General features: G+C 45.1%; 1 protein-coding gene across 4 annotated transcripts; it reads left to right on the top strand.

The window, feature by feature from the left end:
- The first annotated feature begins 462 nt into the window (after positions 1-462).
- SLC32A1 (solute carrier family 32 member 1) lies at positions 463-11541 on the top strand. Of its 4 annotated transcripts, XM_033153373.1 has the most exons (4): positions 463-838; positions 4723-4800; positions 6286-7234; positions 9937-11541. In XM_033153373.1, the coding sequence occupies exons 3-4, from the start codon at positions 6857-6859 to the stop codon at positions 11122-11124; spliced, it is 1566 nt and encodes a 521-aa protein (XP_033009264.1). In that variant the 5' UTR covers positions 463-838; positions 4723-4800; positions 6286-6856; the 3' UTR covers positions 11125-11541. The 4 variants fall into 4 exon arrangements, with proteins under 4 accessions (XP_033009264.1, XP_033009266.1, XP_033009267.1 ...); XM_033153375.1 differs by lacking the exon at positions 4723-4800; XM_033153376.1 differs by lacking the exons at positions 463-838; positions 4723-4800 and adding an exon at positions 1079-1175.
- The last annotated feature ends 6398 nt before the right edge of the window (positions 11542-17939 follow it).

Here is a 17939-nt window from a genome sequence, read left to right as displayed (position 1 = left end):
AGTGTCCTCGTCGAGTGCTGAAAGTCCAATTATTTTGGGCTCAGTCTACCTCCTTACTCCCGTCGCCTCTATCCATCCTTTCTCCGTGAGAATCTGAGCGCTCGGTGGCTTTATTCTGCGGGGGTTGTTATTAATGCAGGTTGTGCAAAACGCTGCCTGTTCCGAGGAGATAAGGGCAAAGCCGTTTAACCCTTTGGACGCCAGCTTATCGCCCTGCCCTTTGCAACACGACGGCTCTCTGGCGGGGCTCGGAGGGGGATTTACCATTTCAAGCAGAAATCTCTGAGTCAGGGTGTTCCTCCCCGAACCCCCTCCAGGAATAAATACGCGAGCTCTGGATTTGTGAAAAACGTGACGTCCTCTTAAAGAGGGGGCGGGGGCGGGTGGGAAAGGAGGGGAAACGGCACATCTTTTTCCTTGACCTGGTTTAGGCTCCACAAAAAGCCTCCAGCTATCTCGTGTCTAGGTACTCACAGCCCCCACCTCCCTGCTCTCTGACATACGCGGGCACGCGCGCGTCTCGCTGCTTGGGAAAGCGAAAGGGTTTGCCAGTGGGTCTTCGCCTGCCTCTCTCTCTCTCTAGCTCCATTCTGAAATTATTTGGCCATCAGAAGCACACGCTCCAGACCTGCTAACCTTTGGACAAGATTCGCATCCATCACCCTCCGTGGGAATAATTATTACCGCGCGTCAGTGACGCGGTGATCCATCCATCCATCCGTCCACTCACTCGCTCGCCCTCTCGCTCCCTCGCCTCCCCCTCTCCGCTGTTTCAACCCCTCATTCCTTGTCCTCTTGTATATGGAACGATGGATCTGCAGGCAAAGATGAATCCTAGGTAACCGGCACGTATTCCTGATCCATTTTTCTCTCTCTCTTCCTAAATGCGCTCTTCCTTCTCCATCTTTCTTCCATCTCTCTCTCCTTTCGTTTTTAGTTTTCCCGCTCCCTCTTTCTCTTTCGCTCTCTCCTCCTGAACCCGCTTTTCACGGGACATTTCCAGTGAAACGCTCTCGGTGAGATCAGGACCAAACGTGTGTGTGTGAGAGAGAGAGCAGGTGCGTGTGATTTGACGATGACGGTGACCGCGTGTCATCGAAATCCATCGACAGAAGGGACCTCTTTTGCCGGCATCGGACTACCGGAAAGTTTCGCAGTCTTGCGCGGGCGGGCAGGTACAGTATGAAAAGCGGCGGGGTGGCTAGGGGGCGGCACATTCTTCTTGGGACGTTTTTTGCTGGCTGCAACCCTGTCATGCAGTAGATTGTCTCCCTCCGGCTCTCCCTCTCTTTTGTCCATGTGTTTCTGTGTTCAACGGGCAACCAGTTCCCTCTCCCCTCCTTTTCCTTCTCTTTTTCTCAAAAGTCTGAAATGCTCTGGCTGCAGTCCTGGGCACACTTTCCCAGAGAGTCAGCCCCACCGATTCCAGTCCTTCAGAGCGAACGGGAGCATCGGGCAATCGAACAAGGCGCTTTCCCAGCTTCTCTCCTGAAATGCAGCCGGCAGGGGTGGCACGCGAGGCGAAATCCGCTGGAAGAGCCGCGCCGCGCCGTGGTCTTCCTGTGGAAGCCTGGCGCGCGGACTGCAGGCGCGGTATAAAGCTCTCCTTGTGTGTGTGTTTGGCAGTCCCTGTGTGTGAGTGCGTGTGTGTATGTACGTATGTATGTGCAGGAGGAGTCCTTGGGATATCTTGAATTTTAAAGAAGTCCTGGCTCTTCCTCTGGCCGTCGACAGGCTGAGGAACGCGCTGCAGCCGACGAACACCGGTCTAGTTTCGTGCGCCTCCGGGCGCACCGACTTGATCAATTTTAATCGCCGTAGGAGGTCGACTACTTCGCTGCCGAACTTGCTGGATTCCGAATCAACCCTTGCCCTCCCGGGAGGAGAGAGTAATCTTCAGGGTGTATTTTTTGGGGGGGGGCGTTTAAAAAGAAATTGATAAATGAAAAGCTGTTCCTATCTCTCCACCCGCCCTCTCCAAGTTGTTAAGGCTATAAAGTATGCACTGAGCGATATCTAGCTACACGTTACAAACTAACGCCCATAAGAAGACAACTTTTTGAGCAATTTATCTTCGGAGGGAAATACGGATTTGGGGCGTCGAAATGGGGCGGGGCGTCTCGTCTCCTTCCCTGGCTCCTTTCCTCCGCACAGAGCTCAAAACGCGCGCGCTGAAAGGTGGGTTTCAGATGCCGTTGGATCCAAATCAAAGAAGAGTTGTTTAGGGACTGGCAACACCCCATTTCAAACCCAGTTTGCTTGGAAAGATGTACCTGTCTCGTCGCTTGATTACTAGCCGCTGAACGTGTGAACAACGGATATGAATGAAATCACTCGTCTGTGGGATCTGATTGGTGTGATGTGTGTTTCACACAGGCATCTCTCTGATGATATTAATGTGTTTATGTATTTATTTATTTGTCGCCATCAATGTGCGTGGCGCTTTGCAGATTCACAAACAAACAAAAAGGCAGTTCTCTGCCCCAGGGTGTTTACAGTATGAAAGAATATGCAATCGGTTGTGGGAGACTGCGTGTGTGGATTTGCTTTTGCTTTATTTTCGTTTAGGAGCGGGCTAAGTACGTGATAATCTTGAAATGTGAACTCGCCCCCAGATGTATACTCAAGAGATGACAATGCGAAATCCTCTTGAATCCCTTTGAAGGCTGTTAGGAGTGAGCAGTACTTCCGGATTAATTAATTCGGGAGAGACAGATTTATTGGTAAATTTGACATTTAGCCTTTCCCTTTCCCTTGTCAGCGTGGCGGTTTGCCCCCAAAGCAACTTTTCTGGGTGATTGCAGCCAGTTAATCTCACTGGTTTCAGAAAACGAATCAGGTTAAATCCAAATAAACATTTCCTCTGTGTTTCGCGTGTGGATGGGGCCGGAGCAATACCAGCAGAGGAAGACAACGATGCATCGGTCCAAGCGTGCCTTTGAATGTATGCACTAATGAATAATGATTTCACAGGGACTAGATGTTTGCATCCAGCAAAGATCCTACAATGACTGCAATCCACTGAAACAACTGGGTGTTAAAAGGAGAGACCTTTAGGGATTTTTTTTTTTTTTTTGGATGAAATGTGGCAGATTAAATGCAAATTGTAATCCTGAAACACATTCCAGACTATATTGTGTCTTTTCATACCTAGACGCTGTTCTGGTTAGTATAGTTGTTTAAAGGACAACTATATAACTCTATTTAATTAGTGCAGGAGGCTATACAAAATTCCGGAGGCTACGAAAGAGCTGTTGGAACGAAAAAACAGCCAGGAACCGCTTTGGTTGGACCTTGGTCTTGGGAATAGCGTTGCGAGGATGATATTGTGGGAGGTGGGATATCAGTCCACGCGAGAGCCGGGGCTCTTTGGGAGGAGGGAGGAGGTTGGGGGACACCCACGTCATCAAAAACAAGAAAAGCTTAATGAAGGACAATGGGGCTTCCCTCGTTTAGAATGTACAAATAGACGTCTCGGAGGAAGCCGGCCGACCATGACCTTTTCCAGACCAGACAAACAACAAAAAGGCTGCTCGTTGTTTGATCTGACTCCTTTTCGTCTCATTGAGAAAATCTCTGTTACGCCTTCGGGCGCCCATGTTTTAAGAAGGTCTATTTAAAACGGCTCATATAGAATATTGCCTTTATAATGAAAATCACAATAATGTGCAGATCTTGCCAATTCTATCCAGATTTTTGTGTGCAGAGAGTCAGAATTTTATGGGGGCACGTTCAGTTGTCTAGTTCGGTGCTCATGATATTGCTCTGGTTCTAAGCCCGTTAGGGTTTATCCCACACACCCCTGTTGACTGAGGTTCATCCGGGCTCTTCAGTGTTACTTCGTATGAGAATCAGTTCTAAAACACACGACGGCGACAAACCAAACCTCCGGGGATTTTGCTTCAAAGAGATCGGCTGGATAGATACCGACAAATGGTAGGGAAAGGGTACGGAAGGTAGCAGTGTAGTGTAGTGGTTAGAGTGCTGTACTAGGACCTGGGAGAACAGGATTCAAATCCTCACGGTTATAAAGCTGGCTGAGTGACCTTGAGCCATTCACTGCCTCTCAGACTAACCTACCTCACAAGGTTGTTATGAAGATTAATTCAGGAGGAGGGGGACCATGTTCGCCATCTTGAGCTCCTTCGAAAAGAAGTTAGGATTTAAATGCAGCTACAACAGCAACGTCTCAAGCGCTTTAAGGACCTTTCTTTGGGCTCCAAGTAAACTTGAGTCCCAGGCAGGTGTGTGGGTGTGAGCGCGCGCGTGTGCGTGTGCTGCGAGCTGGGTGACATTACCTTCCGTGTGTGTTTTCTGCAATGGAAATTAAAACCTGGCTGCGATTTGATCCTTCCTTTGTGCCAGACGCATGTTGTACGTTTCTAAATATGGAGCGACCGGGGGCGGGCAACTCCAGGACTTGTCTTTCTCGACCTACTTGTGCAACGATATGTGATAATTCCTTCTCCAAAGCCAGGATGAAACCCGATTTTGATAAACAGCGGAGCTCGGCTTCGAAATTGGTGTGTGTGTGTGTGTGTGTGTGTAAGTAAGTATGTGTAATTTTGGCAATAAAGGGTTCATTTTGACCTTCCTCACTCACAACATTGGCGACAGAGGCGGCTTCCTTTAGCGCAAAATAAACCCACCGATTTAAGATTTTTAGTTAGAAGCGCCATCTTTACTTGGAAGTCTTTTTTCTTTCTTTCTTTTTTTTCCAAGCCACCACCGGGATTTGTGTCTGCGCAAAAGCTCTCCGAATCGTGCTAGGAATGCCGGCTCTTTTGAACCCCAGGCAAGGTAACAGAGTTGGGCTACGATTTCCTGCACGACTATAATAAACCTCTTTCGAGAAACGTCACGGCCTTGTTCGTCCTCCTTTCCTCCAGCTTCCTTCTGGTTTTACAATGTGATTTCGATCCGCTGTAATATAAAATTCGGGAACGATTCGGATCACGCAAAGGAAACAGCAAATAAAATTCAGAAAGAGCATTACGTCAGTACTACAGGCGAGATGCTATTTTAGGAACATTTAACAGTCATATTAAATGAAGAGTGAGTGGTGGGACGGCGGGTGGGGGAGTCGGACCAATCAAACGAGAAACGAGAGTTTGCTGAACAACACGACTTTGTAAAAGTGCTTGGCCGGGATCAACATTTCCCCTTTCCTCCCATGTAAGCTAGCAAATCGGCGAAGCTTGCTGCCTTATTTTAAAGGTGCTAGCTAGGGGCTCTCTAAACATCGGGCAAAAAGAAATGGCGTCTCCGTTTTTCATCCCATGGATGGTATCAGATTACCAGGTAATAAAATTATGAGACCATATTTTGTGGTTCCCAGAGAGGAACATATTAGTAGATCTAACAGACATACTGGGAAGAAATGAATTACCTATACGATCGTGAAGGCTTCCCTTGTATCTATTCTGTAATAGCAACAGGCTTTTTGAAAAATAAATAAATCTATTCCATCTTGGGGTTTACACTCTCTTTACACGTCATAGAAGCATAAGGATGAGCAGGTGCCATCCTACGCTTGTAGACTACGAATGGAATTCAATGGGCCTTGCTACCATAGGATTGCAGCGAAAATCTCCCTGTCTCTCCTTTTCTGTGCGTAATAAATTATCCATATTTTTAGGCCTGACTTTCTGTCCTTACTCCCCGTACCTCTTGCCGCACGTTTTGGCACTGTTAATCTGTGGGGTGGGGTTGGGATGTGTGTGTGTGTGTGCCTTTGCAAGTGGGGGGGGCGGCGGAGCGAGAGATGATCCACAAATATTATTGGGCGGAGGGAGAGATAAATCTATCCAGCGAGTTGGGAAGATCTTTTCCCTAGCAATATCCATCATGGATATGATTGCCTTTTGTTGGTGGGTGAAGGTGGGCGGTGGGAGGGGGGGAGAAGAGGGGCTCCCTAGGCTGGGTCTTGTGGCATTCTGAGAACCAGGCTTGGAACGGAACAGAAACACCATGTAGAATTTAAATCATGTCCCCCTCCTTTCCATCCGCAGTGTTTCTGAGGCGTGGGTGTTGCTGTTGAAGGAGGAAAAGGGGTGGGGGGAGTAGATTTTGGTGGGGACTTGCAGTACCTCCCCCAGAAATGCAGCAAACCTTTCCTCATCCCGCTGCCCCCTCCCCTTCCTCCTGATAGATGAACGCGTGGGGATGGATACGTGTTGTGCACAGCAAAAGGCTTGCGTTGGCAATCTGGTGATCACCGCACGTCCCTCTTCTTCTCTCTCTTTCCCTTTCTCTCCCTCCGTCCCTCCCTCCCCCCACCCCCAGGCTTCTCTGCATTGCATTGGCACCGCTAAGGCTGGAGAGACAACCCACCCGCCTCTTTCCTGCTTAGGAGGAAGAAGAAGAAGAGGAGGAGGGAGGACGAGGCTGGGGGAGAGAGGAAGACGAGGAGATTTCTTGGGAGAGGCGAGCCGGGCATCCAAGCAGCAGACATCCCCACGACCACCCCGCAGCCCTACCTGCCCTGCCCTCCCCTCATGCACCAGGTAGAAGGCGGCAGGCTCATATGGAGGCGCCAAGGTGGACCCTCTGAGTGGTGTCATGGTCCAAGGGACACTGCGGAGGAGGAGAAGGTCCAATTCCACCCGGGAGTGGAGATAGCGCCCTGCTAAATCGCATCGCCACCGTCGGCAAGAGCGCACGAGCGGAGCCTGGATCGTGCTTGGCGCAGAATTCCACCAAACCTTTTTTTTTTTTAAACATAAACTTAAATTTTTCAACTCCCCCTACTTTTTAGCAGCGTGTTGATTCTCTCCCCGCCCCCAACACACACACACACACACACACACACACACACATACACACACACGATTGAGGCGCAGCCAGAGCCAGCATCATGGCGACGCTAATCCGCAGCAAGATCTCCAATGTGGCCACCTCGGTTTCGAACAAGTCTCAGGCGAAAGTCAGCGGGGTGTTCGCCCGCTTGGGCTTCCAGGCGGCGACGGACGAGGAGGCGGTGGGCTTCGTGCACTGCGATGACCTGGACTACGAGCACCGGCAAGGGCTGCAGATGGACATCTTGAAATCCGAGGGCAGCGAGGAAGGAGGGGAGCCGCCCTTGGAAGGGGACATCCACTATCAGCGGGACGGCACCGGGCCCCTGCCTCCGTCCGCCTCCAAGGACGAAGGCGTCTGCTCCGAGCTGTCCGGCCAAGGGAAGCCCAGGATCACAGCCTGGGAAGCCGGCTGGAATGTCACCAACGCCATCCAGGTAACGCAACCTCCCCAAATTCCATTGCTCTTCATTTGGTGGGGCGGGATCCTGGCTCCCTTGGAACCGGCGGCAGAGCCTGGCCACTGCCTTGGAGAGAGCCAGGACGCCCTCCTCCCCCCCCACCTCCTTCATAGGGGCCCGTGCCCATCGTGGTTCGCCCTGGAGCGAATTCCGTAGCAGATGCGGCTCAGCTGCGCCCTGTCTTCACGCTCCCTGCCCTCATAGGACCCTAGAGACGGTGGAGGAACCCCCAACTCTAAAGCACTTCTCCTAGGAACGTGTGGGCTCCCGAGACCACGTCGCACATGGGTGATTGTACATAACATAACTGGGGCGGGGACATTCAAGGATTGGGGGTTAGGTCGAGATTAGGGAGCACATACTTAAGATCACATCACACGCACCAACAGCCAACAACTTCTCTTTTTAGGTCAGTTAAAAGAATGGCCAAAGAATTCTCTCCCCACTTCAGTCTCTCTCTCGCGCCTTTTCTTTTCTTTCCTCCCCCCCCTCCTTCTCCCCACCTCAATTCGGTCCATCTTATTCCTGCAGTGGTGATGTCAACCCGTGTTTCTGATGTTGAGAAATCAAAACGCAGACATTGTTACGGAACACAAAAGACTGTGTGGTCTTGGGTATGCACCTCGAGATCCGAATGGCCCTTCCGCCTCTTCTTTCTTTCCTCCTCAATTCGGTGTTGTTTTTTTGTTTCGTTTTGGTGCATAGCACCGCTTCTGGCTCGATTCTGCACCTCGACATAACCAAGGCAACAGATGGTCCAAAGAGGAGAGCCTGTTCCTTCCTCCCCTAGGCGTTTCAGAGTCTGTATTAATTTTCCTCTGCCCATTCAGCTAATAAGACGCGCCTTCGGAATGTGACTCGCCTAAGGAGTAAATGGAAAAATACACAGAGACACTATACACACTAACGTCTTTTTGCATCGTAGTACTTAAACTGACCGTTCCTTGTTTTAATCTCCCAAACCGAACTACACAATCTCACTGAGTCCCCGCCCACTTCCTTTAAAGAGTTAATTTTGTGTGTTCAAAAGTGCAGGTGCATAAACTCAAGAACTCCTGTTACAGGTGGGTAGCCGTGTTGGTCTGCCATAGTCAAAACAAAATCGAAAATTCTTTCTAGTAGCACCTTAGAGACCAACTGAGTTTGTTACAGACAATTAAAAAAAATGCGATGTAACGAAATGTCATCCCGGTGTTATTCGGTTTCAATCGGATACGCTTCAGATCCGAAAGGAGGAAAGTAATAATAGATCAGGAAATGCTTCATAGGAAGATAAAGTTTGCATTTCCATATTTGTGATCGATTTTCGTTTGGTATTAAAAGGCTGGAAACGGAATGTGAGACTCCCCAAGACTTTCTATTGATATTTTAAAACATTTCCCTGTCCAATTTATTGCCAGGTCTGATAAAATTCAATTTAATTTATAGCCAAATCGAATTTTTGTTAAAAAAAAGTTTTCTTAATTGAAAATGGGACGGAGGTTTTTTTTGGATACCTAGAGGGATCTTCGATTATCAAGACTGCTTCTAAAAATGCCCTCTGTAACGATTCACCAATATGGGTTATAAACCAGTCCAGCCATAGGACTGGATTCATTCGGCTGAACCGGTTTTCAGTTTGCATAGGGAACCTAATCGGAATGTCTTCTATCTTAAACCAGGGCATTTTACATTTGCAATAATGAATTAACGAATGTTTCACTGCAGAATGACATATTTGGGAGGGGGGAGGAGAGGAGAGGAAAGGAATTGTTCTGATCCTCAGATTATAACTCCAAGCAGTTTGAAACACCCAAACTTTATTATTGTGTCTGATATTGCACCAGGTACTATGTACAAATTTATATATATATATTTTAAAAGAGCAGCAAATTGAGCCAGCTGCTTACAGTTTTAACAAGATAAGATACAAAGGGGAAGGGGAAGAGTTAGGAATATTTGTGTTTGCTACTGATTCAAAACATATCCTTCCAATTTTCAAAGAAGGGAATGAATTTGAGAGCTGCCAGCCACTTCTTTGTGTGAGGTATTTTCAAGATTGCTCCAATGCTTTGGATCTTTTAAAAAAAACAACAACCCAGTCAAACGAAAAAGGGTCAATAGCCATTTAAAGAAATGCAGTTAATCCAATGCATTCTTACCTAGAGGTAAATCCTATGGTGTTCATTGGGGCTTACTTCCTTGCAAATGTGTTTAGGATTGCAGTCTTAATGTGAGTTAAAAAAAACAACAAAAACCTCTGCAAGCAAGGACGATGATTTATTGAAATTTATTCCAAGACATTATGGATTACTTAACTGGTTTAAAAAAAAAAGCTTTGGAATATTTAACTATTTGTGCTTTCCCTCTCCCCAAAGCATACAGCTTTTTATTTTTTAAAAAAGAAAGAAACCACAGACTTTAAATGACAGAATCCCTACCACCGCTACCTTAAATAAAGGTTTTGTGATTACGTCCAAACATTTAAGAGTTATTACATGCAGAAAAGTGAAGTATGCCATTTCTTTCTGGGGTCTGTCCTGATTTTTATTTCATTCTATGGAAGATTGGAGGGGTGGGGGGTGGGTAACAGGCCCTTGCATTTTGTTTGTGCCCCTTCCTCCTCCACACCCCCCCCCCCGAGTTGTCACGTGCTAAGTAAAACTGAGCAACACAGTCTCCATTTTGTCTCTTTTTAGGGGATGTTTGTCCTTGGCCTGCCCTATGCTATACTCCATGGTGGATACCTAGGACTGTTTTTAATTATATTTGCAGCAGTGGTTTGCTGCTACACTGGGAAAATCCTCATTGCCTGTCTCTATGAAGAGAACGAAGACGGGGAGATAGTCAGGGTGAGAGACTCCTATGTGGACATTGCGAATGCTTGCTGTGCTCCCAGGTTCCCCTCGCTTGGGGGCAGGATTGTGAATGTGGCTCAGATCATAGAGTTGGTCATGACCTGCATCCTCTATGTGGTGGTCAGTGGCAACCTGATGTACAACAGCTTCCCAACCTTGCCCGTCTCTCAGAAATCATGGTCCATCATTGCCACAGCTGTGCTCCTCCCTTGTGCTTTCTTGAAGAACCTCAAGGCTGTCTCCAAGTTCAGCTTGCTCTGCACCTTGGCCCATTTTGTGATCAATGTTTTAGTCATCGCCTACTGCCTCTCCAGAGCCCGTGACTGGGCGTGGGACAAAGTCAAGTTTTACATTGATGTGAAGAAGTTCCCCATCTCCATCGGCATCATTGTCTTCAGCTACACCTCTCAGATCTTTCTGCCTTCCTTAGAAGGGAACATGCAGAACCCTAAGGAGTTCCACTGCATGATGAACTGGACTCACATAGCTGCTTGCATCCTGAAGGGACTCTTTGCCTTGGTTGCCTACCTGACTTGGGCCGATGAGACAAAGGAAGTCATCACAGATAACTTGCCATCCACCATTAGGGCCGTCGTCAACCTTTTCTTGGTGGCCAAAGCTTTGCTGTCTTACCCATTGCCGTTCTTTGCAGCTGTGGAGGTCCTGGAGAGATCCCTCTTCCAAGATGGAGCGAGGGCCTTCTTCCCTAATTGCTATGGAGGTGATGGCAGGATCAAATCCTGGGGACTCACCCTCAGGTGTGCCCTTGTAGTTTTTACCTTGTTGATGGCCATTTATGTCCCTCATTTTGCCCTCCTGATGGGCCTGACCGGGAGCCTCACAGGTGCAGGCCTCTGCTTCCTTCTCCCCAGCCTCTTCCACCTCAAGCTTTTGTGGAGGAAGCTCTTGTGGCACCATGTCTTCTTTGATGTGGCCATTTTTGTAATAGGGGGTATATGCAGTGTGTCTGGGTTCATTCACTCTTTAGAAGGCCTCATTGAGGCTTATAGCACCAATACAGAAGACTAAAGGATGAGTTGAGCTGGTTTCATTTAAAGGGAGGGATTGAGAGAGAATCACACAGAACATCCACATAGTCAAATGATTATGAATCCTCATCAAAGGAGAAATGTTGTTCTTTCTTTTTGTTTTGTTTTAGTTAAGTACACCCAAGAGATTCTATCACAGAAACTTAAGCAAAGTTTTCAGATCAAATGCTTAGCCCAGCAGACTTTTTAAAGAAACTTAAGAAGACTCATATATAGATATATATATATTTAGATATTATCAGAGAGAAAATATTTGAAATATTTCCTTGTCCTGTTCATTCACTAGTCTAAAAACTCTTATCTTTATAAGGAAGATGAAATTCTGTATTTGGAAATAATGAGAGGTTTCCTGGTAATATTTCTGCAAGTATTATGCAATTCAGTCTTGGTTTTTTTTTTTTTTTTAATAGAAAAGGCACCCCAGTCTCTTGGGATCCTTGTGCTAGGACACTGGGCCACATAATGACCTGATGAAACTTAATGCAAGATTTAGATTGTATGAGCAACTAGTTGAAATGGTTTCGGTGACCAATGATGAGCCACAAAAGCTGTAGTGCTTACATTGTATATTAAAACAACTAGTAAGGACTGCTTAATACTTCCATACCAACTCAAGTCCAATACCTTCCTTGACCTCCATCTGAGATCCATTATCAGAGACTTGGGAGTTCAGTTTTGGATTAGGTCATTTTTATTTCTAAATTACAAAATAAAATAAAATCAAGCTGTTGGATTTGAAAAAAAAAAGTATTCTGGATATGAAACAAAACACACACAAAAAACCCATTCTGTGCAACTACCAGATCTGTGGAGCTGTTTCCAATGTATGTGTGGTGTAATTGTGGTAAAAAAGATGAAAAATGTATATCAGAAAATCTATCTTTAACATATAATGTGGTACATAAATATATCAAACAATAAAGAGAAACCATAATAACTTTGGCTGGCATGGTTTGTTCTAGGGACTGTAATCTGAGAGCACACTGGGCTGCATCCAGACTGAGACTGCAGTCCTAACCATGGCTACTCAGAATTAAGCTCCATTGAATTCATTGGGGTAATTCCCAGGTAACTGAGGTTAGTATTCTAGCCAAGGTTGCAGTCACTTGCCTGGGAATAAGTCCCATTGCATACAATAGGACTTCCAAATAGACATGGTTGGGATTGCTTGGTTATGTATCTGAACTTAAGTTCCATTGAAATCAACAGGACAAGCTGGTCATTACAACTAACTTGGTATGAACGATAGCATCCTACTGTGTTCAAACCTAGCATTTCACATACATAATCTCATGGCAACAAGCCATTAAAGGTAGGTCAGTATCAGTACATTATTACAGATGTGGGGAAGAGGCTGTGAGACAAGGACTTTGCAATCCTCAATGGGACCTGCCTCTGAGTAGGATTGTGCTGTTAACTATGTAGTGGGGTCATGGCAGGTATAAGGTTTGACTTGGCAGCTCCTTGACCCACATGCCACATAATGTGATTCCTATGGGACCAACTCCTTGTGCACAGAATTATGGTCCAAGTTTCTTCGCTGCTATGTTACATTAGCTGTCCTCTAACCAATACAAAGTCTATCATTTGTGATCGAGCCAATGCACGATGAGGATTATCTTTTAGGATAAAGTTGCCTTGGCTCCTCCCATCTCAGTTTATGTGAGTGTGGCTCAGGAAGGGAGACTAAAATAAGGTTTGGGTGTGTGCCTCTGAATTTTGCTGATTGTGTCTCTGCGTTTTCAGTTCCTCAACCCATTAATACTTTTTGCTGTTATTTAATTCATACACCATTTTTAATGTACAAAGCATTTCTTTCCATAGCATATCTGTGCAAAAGCAGCATGCCCAAAGTGGATAGTATTATCATTTTACAGATGGGAAGTTGAGGCTGAGCTCAGCTTTTACTGAGATGGGAATTAAACCCCAGATTCTGACAAGTCTGCTATCCTATGGTACAACTCTTTCTGGACTGTACCTTTTCAGATTATGGGTAGGGGGGAAATCACATGAATGAGTTTCCCCCCATATAAAATAATCCTTCCTGTCTGTAGTAAGATAGCATGTAAGGGTAAAGATTGCAAAATGTAGTCTTCTTTCTGATATTCTAGGTTATTTTTCTTCAGTTTTTAAAATAGGGTAATTAAAACACACTTTCTGAAGTGAGACAGTCCTGACAGGGCCATGCCAAATTATAGCTGAATGTGTAGCTGGACTTGTATAGTGCAGAACTGAAATGAAACAGTGAGGAAATTTCTCATTTCTATGTTTTCATTCCCCCACCCTCCCTGCCTTGTGTTCTTATTCAAACCCTCAGATATCAAATTTGCATATCAATATTTGAAAAATATGAATAGCTCATCTTGATATCTGAATTTTCAACTTCTTATCAGGGATTTGGGTTATTTGTGGCTCTTCAGTGTAATTATAGCTTTGGTGGCAAAAGCTGATGTTCAGCAAAGAAGAGATATTTTATATGGTATTTCTTTGCTCTTAAATGTATTCTGAATAATTAGATTTGTGTAGTATTTTAAACTCCTTTATGTATCCGATGAGGAAGAAAACTATGCCAGTGATTTCTTAAATGTGATTTACCAAATATTCCAGTATTTGAATTAGTGGCAATTTTGAAATTTGTCAGATTTAAGCAAATTTGTCATTCAATCATAGTAATACATGCAGCCTTGATAGTTCCTGGATATTGAAATTCATGCCAGATTCCATTCACTGCAGTAGGAAAGAAAGTATTTTATTCAAGCCTACAGAGGACAAGATGTTGGTGCTCATGTTTTCTTTAAAGAATACATCATCCTAGTTCTCAACTCTTATTGTGTTATTTCTGGAGGCAGCACAAGACGTCAGAAGTGAACAGTCTCTTTTAAAAAACTATCTTCTTACCCACCCATGTATTTCCCCTGGCTAAGTGAGTTTCATTGTATTAATTTTGGAATTAGGAAATTCCAAATAGCGCCTCCTAGTGGGCAGATAAGGTTTATTTTTCCCAGTACTCCAAGCAAACAGCATTGTTTGAAGCTTCTAGAATATCGAACACTTTGAGATCTTGTATAACAGAGCAATCGTTGAACTAGCAAGCTGATTCGCAAAGCGTTCTACACAGAAATACCCTAGGAATATGTGTAACGGGTGGGAAATGTTTCAACATTTTCTCTTGGGTTTTTCGTAAACAATCCATTTCAAAGAATATAAAAGAAAACCCTTCCAGTAGCACCTTACCAACTAAGTTTGTTATTGGTATGAGCTTTCGTGTGCATGCACACTTCTTCAGATACCGTTTCAAAGAGAGCACGATGTCTCATATATCTCTAATATTAACTCCTGCAATTTTCTAGCAGATAAGAAGCAAGGCAGAATTTTCTCCTTGAAAGGGAAAAGGGCAGAAATAGAATGTGTGTGTCGTCGTTTGCATTGCTCATCTGTGTAACTGAAATACGCGAATGGCCAAACGGAAATAGCTTTACTGTATATATCGAATATATGCAGCAACAACAAGTATGAAATCCTATGCATACTTTCCTTGGAGTAAGGCCCAGTGGATACAGTGGGACTTACTTCCGAGTAAACATGCATAGGCTAGTGTTGTTTATTTATTAGTGTCGCATATATTTTAGATTCCATTACGTTACACGTTTTTTTTAAAAAAATACTGTATTATAATTAATTCACATGGCTTTTAAGTCAGAGGAAGGAATATGAGCTATAATCTTTCCCCGCACAACGTCACACTGTGACGAAGAATTGCATCATCACTTCTTCCCCAGGCATGCATCTGATGAATTGCGTCGTGATTTATTTTTTTATTTTCTGCTGGAGGCGACATCCCTAGTTCGAGGCGTAATAATCATAACCAGCACCATCGACTAATCGTAATTGATGTTGAAATACAATTCGGATAAACAGTATATGATTTGATTCGCTTGTGTTACTTCGTAAAACAGGGAAGCCGTTCTCTACTGAAAGGTAGACACCTTCCAAATTAATAAAGCCTATGAAAAATTTAAGGGCGAGGATGCCGGCAAGTCGTTTTTTTTAGACAGGTATGTAAAAGTTATGAAAAAAGCGTCCTGAACTACCCTTGTCCCCGGAGATCCTGAGGGTATGCCTTTTATTTTAACTACCCAGAGCCATATATCGGGCACTCCATCAGCCCAATTAACACAGAATTCTCGTCCCATTGATTCTTCTCGTAGATTTAATTCTCAGCTCCACTTACATTAACAGCACGATCGTAGCCATGCGATCTTCTTCACGGGAAAGAAAGCCGGGCGGTGATGCCGCCAGGAATGAATGCACTCTTCGGCACTCGCGCGCAATTCAAGCCTCTTAGTGGCAGCTGATGAGGATTAATTTTTTAAAGAAACCATTGATGTTGAGGACATCCTGTACATGCCTACTCAGAAAGTTCCATTGAGTCCAATGGGTCTACTCTTAGATCAGTGGGGATGGTGTTAAACTAAGCCAGGCCAGTCAATTAGACACAGGTCTCCGGAAAGGAAATCTGGATGAGAATCGAATGGTCCTTTTCTGAGCATTTATGCACGCACGTGTTCGGGTTAGGAAAGCAGTCGGTCTCATGTTCTTCTTGCGGAGTTTTCTGTTTGCCAATAGGTCTGCAATGCAGGAAAGAGAGAGGGGGAGGGAGAGATTCGTCCGCAGAAGACGGTGAGGAAGGGGAAGAACTGGGCTACGAAAAAAAAGGAGGCAACGGGAAAGAACCAAGAGGCAGCGAGAGGGGAAATCACCGCAGCGCAGATTCCTCCCTGAAGGGACCCCGAAAGGGCCTCAAGATCACCCCGCAGGATATTAAGTCGGCTAAGCCCTCGTTTCGAGATCGTGGGACGTTTAGCTGCAGAAGTCCACGGTAGGGCAGTGGCTCCGCGGTAGGGCGTCTGCTTTACGCGCAAAAGGTTAGTCCCCATCATCTCCGGGTAGGCCTGGGGAGAACGTGCCCTTTCTGAAACCCTGGCGACCCGCTGCCAGCCAGTGGAGACAGCCCTCAGCTTAGCTGGACGGTCTGGACGACCCATGATGGTCTGACTCTGACTTGGTATAATATGAGGCCTCTTCCACCACCAGACTCCCAATGCACCGCTCATGTGGCCAGCTTGGTTGCCTGCAGGGAAGAACCCGCTTATAAAGCGTTAATAATATAGTAAGCTTCATTTAGGAAACACGAGCCCTCAAGCGAGCGAAGCCTCCACAACCTAAGAGCTGGCGATCGCGCGCGTGCGTCAAATTGAGCGGTCTAGAAGCCCTTCCTTTTAGAACTCAAGCCAGCCAGCCGGCTCCTTTTGCTGGTCGTTGTGCTTTTTTTGTTTGTGTGTTTTAGGGGATGTTAAGGCGTTTGTAGAGACCTATTGGATGACTTGACTAACAGCCCCCTTTTCCTTTTGCCCTCCCCAATATTTTTTATTTTTATTTTACATCTAGCCCGATCGAGAATCCTTTTTTTTTTGGTATATAAATTTTATTAAGTTTTCTGTTTACAATTTAAAATACTCATTTCCATCCGTAAGATATCAATGACTTCCCTTCTTCTCTTTCCATGGTACATTTTACATATCATAAATTTTACATATTAAACAAAATCTATACCATTCAGTATTCCATCATTGCTTCCATCAAAACTTGTTTACACTGTTGAATTTATCTTAATGTTGCCAGCGTTTTCAGCTGTACACAATTATTTCCCATATATTCAATAAACGTTTTCCAATCTTCTTTAAATGTATGTTCTTCTTGTTCTCTTATTTCATATGTTAACTCTGTGAGTTGTGCATATTCTGTCAACTTAAGTTGCATTCTTCTTTAGTTGGGACCTCGCTCATTTTCCATTTTTGGGCTAACATAACACAGGCCACAGTAGTACCATACATAGATAACCTTTTTTGATACGTGGGAATTTAGTCTGAATTATCCCCAACAGAACTCAGGGTTTTTTTTTGGGGGGGGGGGGAAAGTACTTTTAAACATTTTTTGCAATTCATTATGGATCATTTCCCAATTCTCTTTTACCCTTTTACAAGTCCACCATATATGAAAGAATGTTCCCTCCACCGATCGAGAATTTGGAGGCACTTGAAAGGTTGCACATTATTCAATGACATTTTGGGCGGTCTAAGAAAGACGTTGCCCAAATAGAGACTTTGGGATTTTTTTTCTTATGGGCCAAGACCTTTGCTCTCAATATGCACCACTCTCTCATTCTCCTTAGCCTCTCTGCCTCCTAGTTTCTTGCACATGGATTTTCACTTTGTATGTGATGTATCCTTTTCTGATACATCACATACAAAGTGATGTATACAAAGTGAAGCATTTCCGTGCGCAGCTCTGGTTCGCCAGAAGCGGCTTAGTCATGCTGGCCACATGACCCGGAAGCTGTATGCCGGTTCCCTCAGCCAACAAAGCGAGATGAGCACCACAACTCCAGAGTCGTCCGCGACTGGACCTAACAGTCAGGGGTCCCCTTACCTATCCTTTTCTGAAAGTTCTCCAAAACCATCACATTGAGAACATGGACTTCTAAGCATATAAGTGGTGATTTGGAGGAGTGTGGGTATGCGCATGGGCAGATACATTTGATACATATGTAAATTAAAAATAATAATAAAGGAGTAGGCAATCACCACCAAATATTTTACCTTCTTACCTAAAAATTGCTGTTCTGGACAATACTAATGATGTATTGTCCATAGAAAGGATCAATCACATACTCAGTTTGCTGCAGCTCTTTCCTTCCCACCTACATTCCTGTGGAATGTATCATCACTGAAGCAG

Source organism: Lacerta agilis, chromosome 6 (assembly GCF_009819535.1).
Source record: "Lacerta agilis isolate rLacAgi1 chromosome 6, rLacAgi1.pri, whole genome shotgun sequence".
Taxonomy (NCBI): domain Eukaryota; kingdom Metazoa; phylum Chordata; class Lepidosauria; order Squamata; family Lacertidae; genus Lacerta; species Lacerta agilis.
Note: the sequence above shows the minus strand (reverse complement) of the source record. Positions and strands in the feature narration are given on the sequence as shown.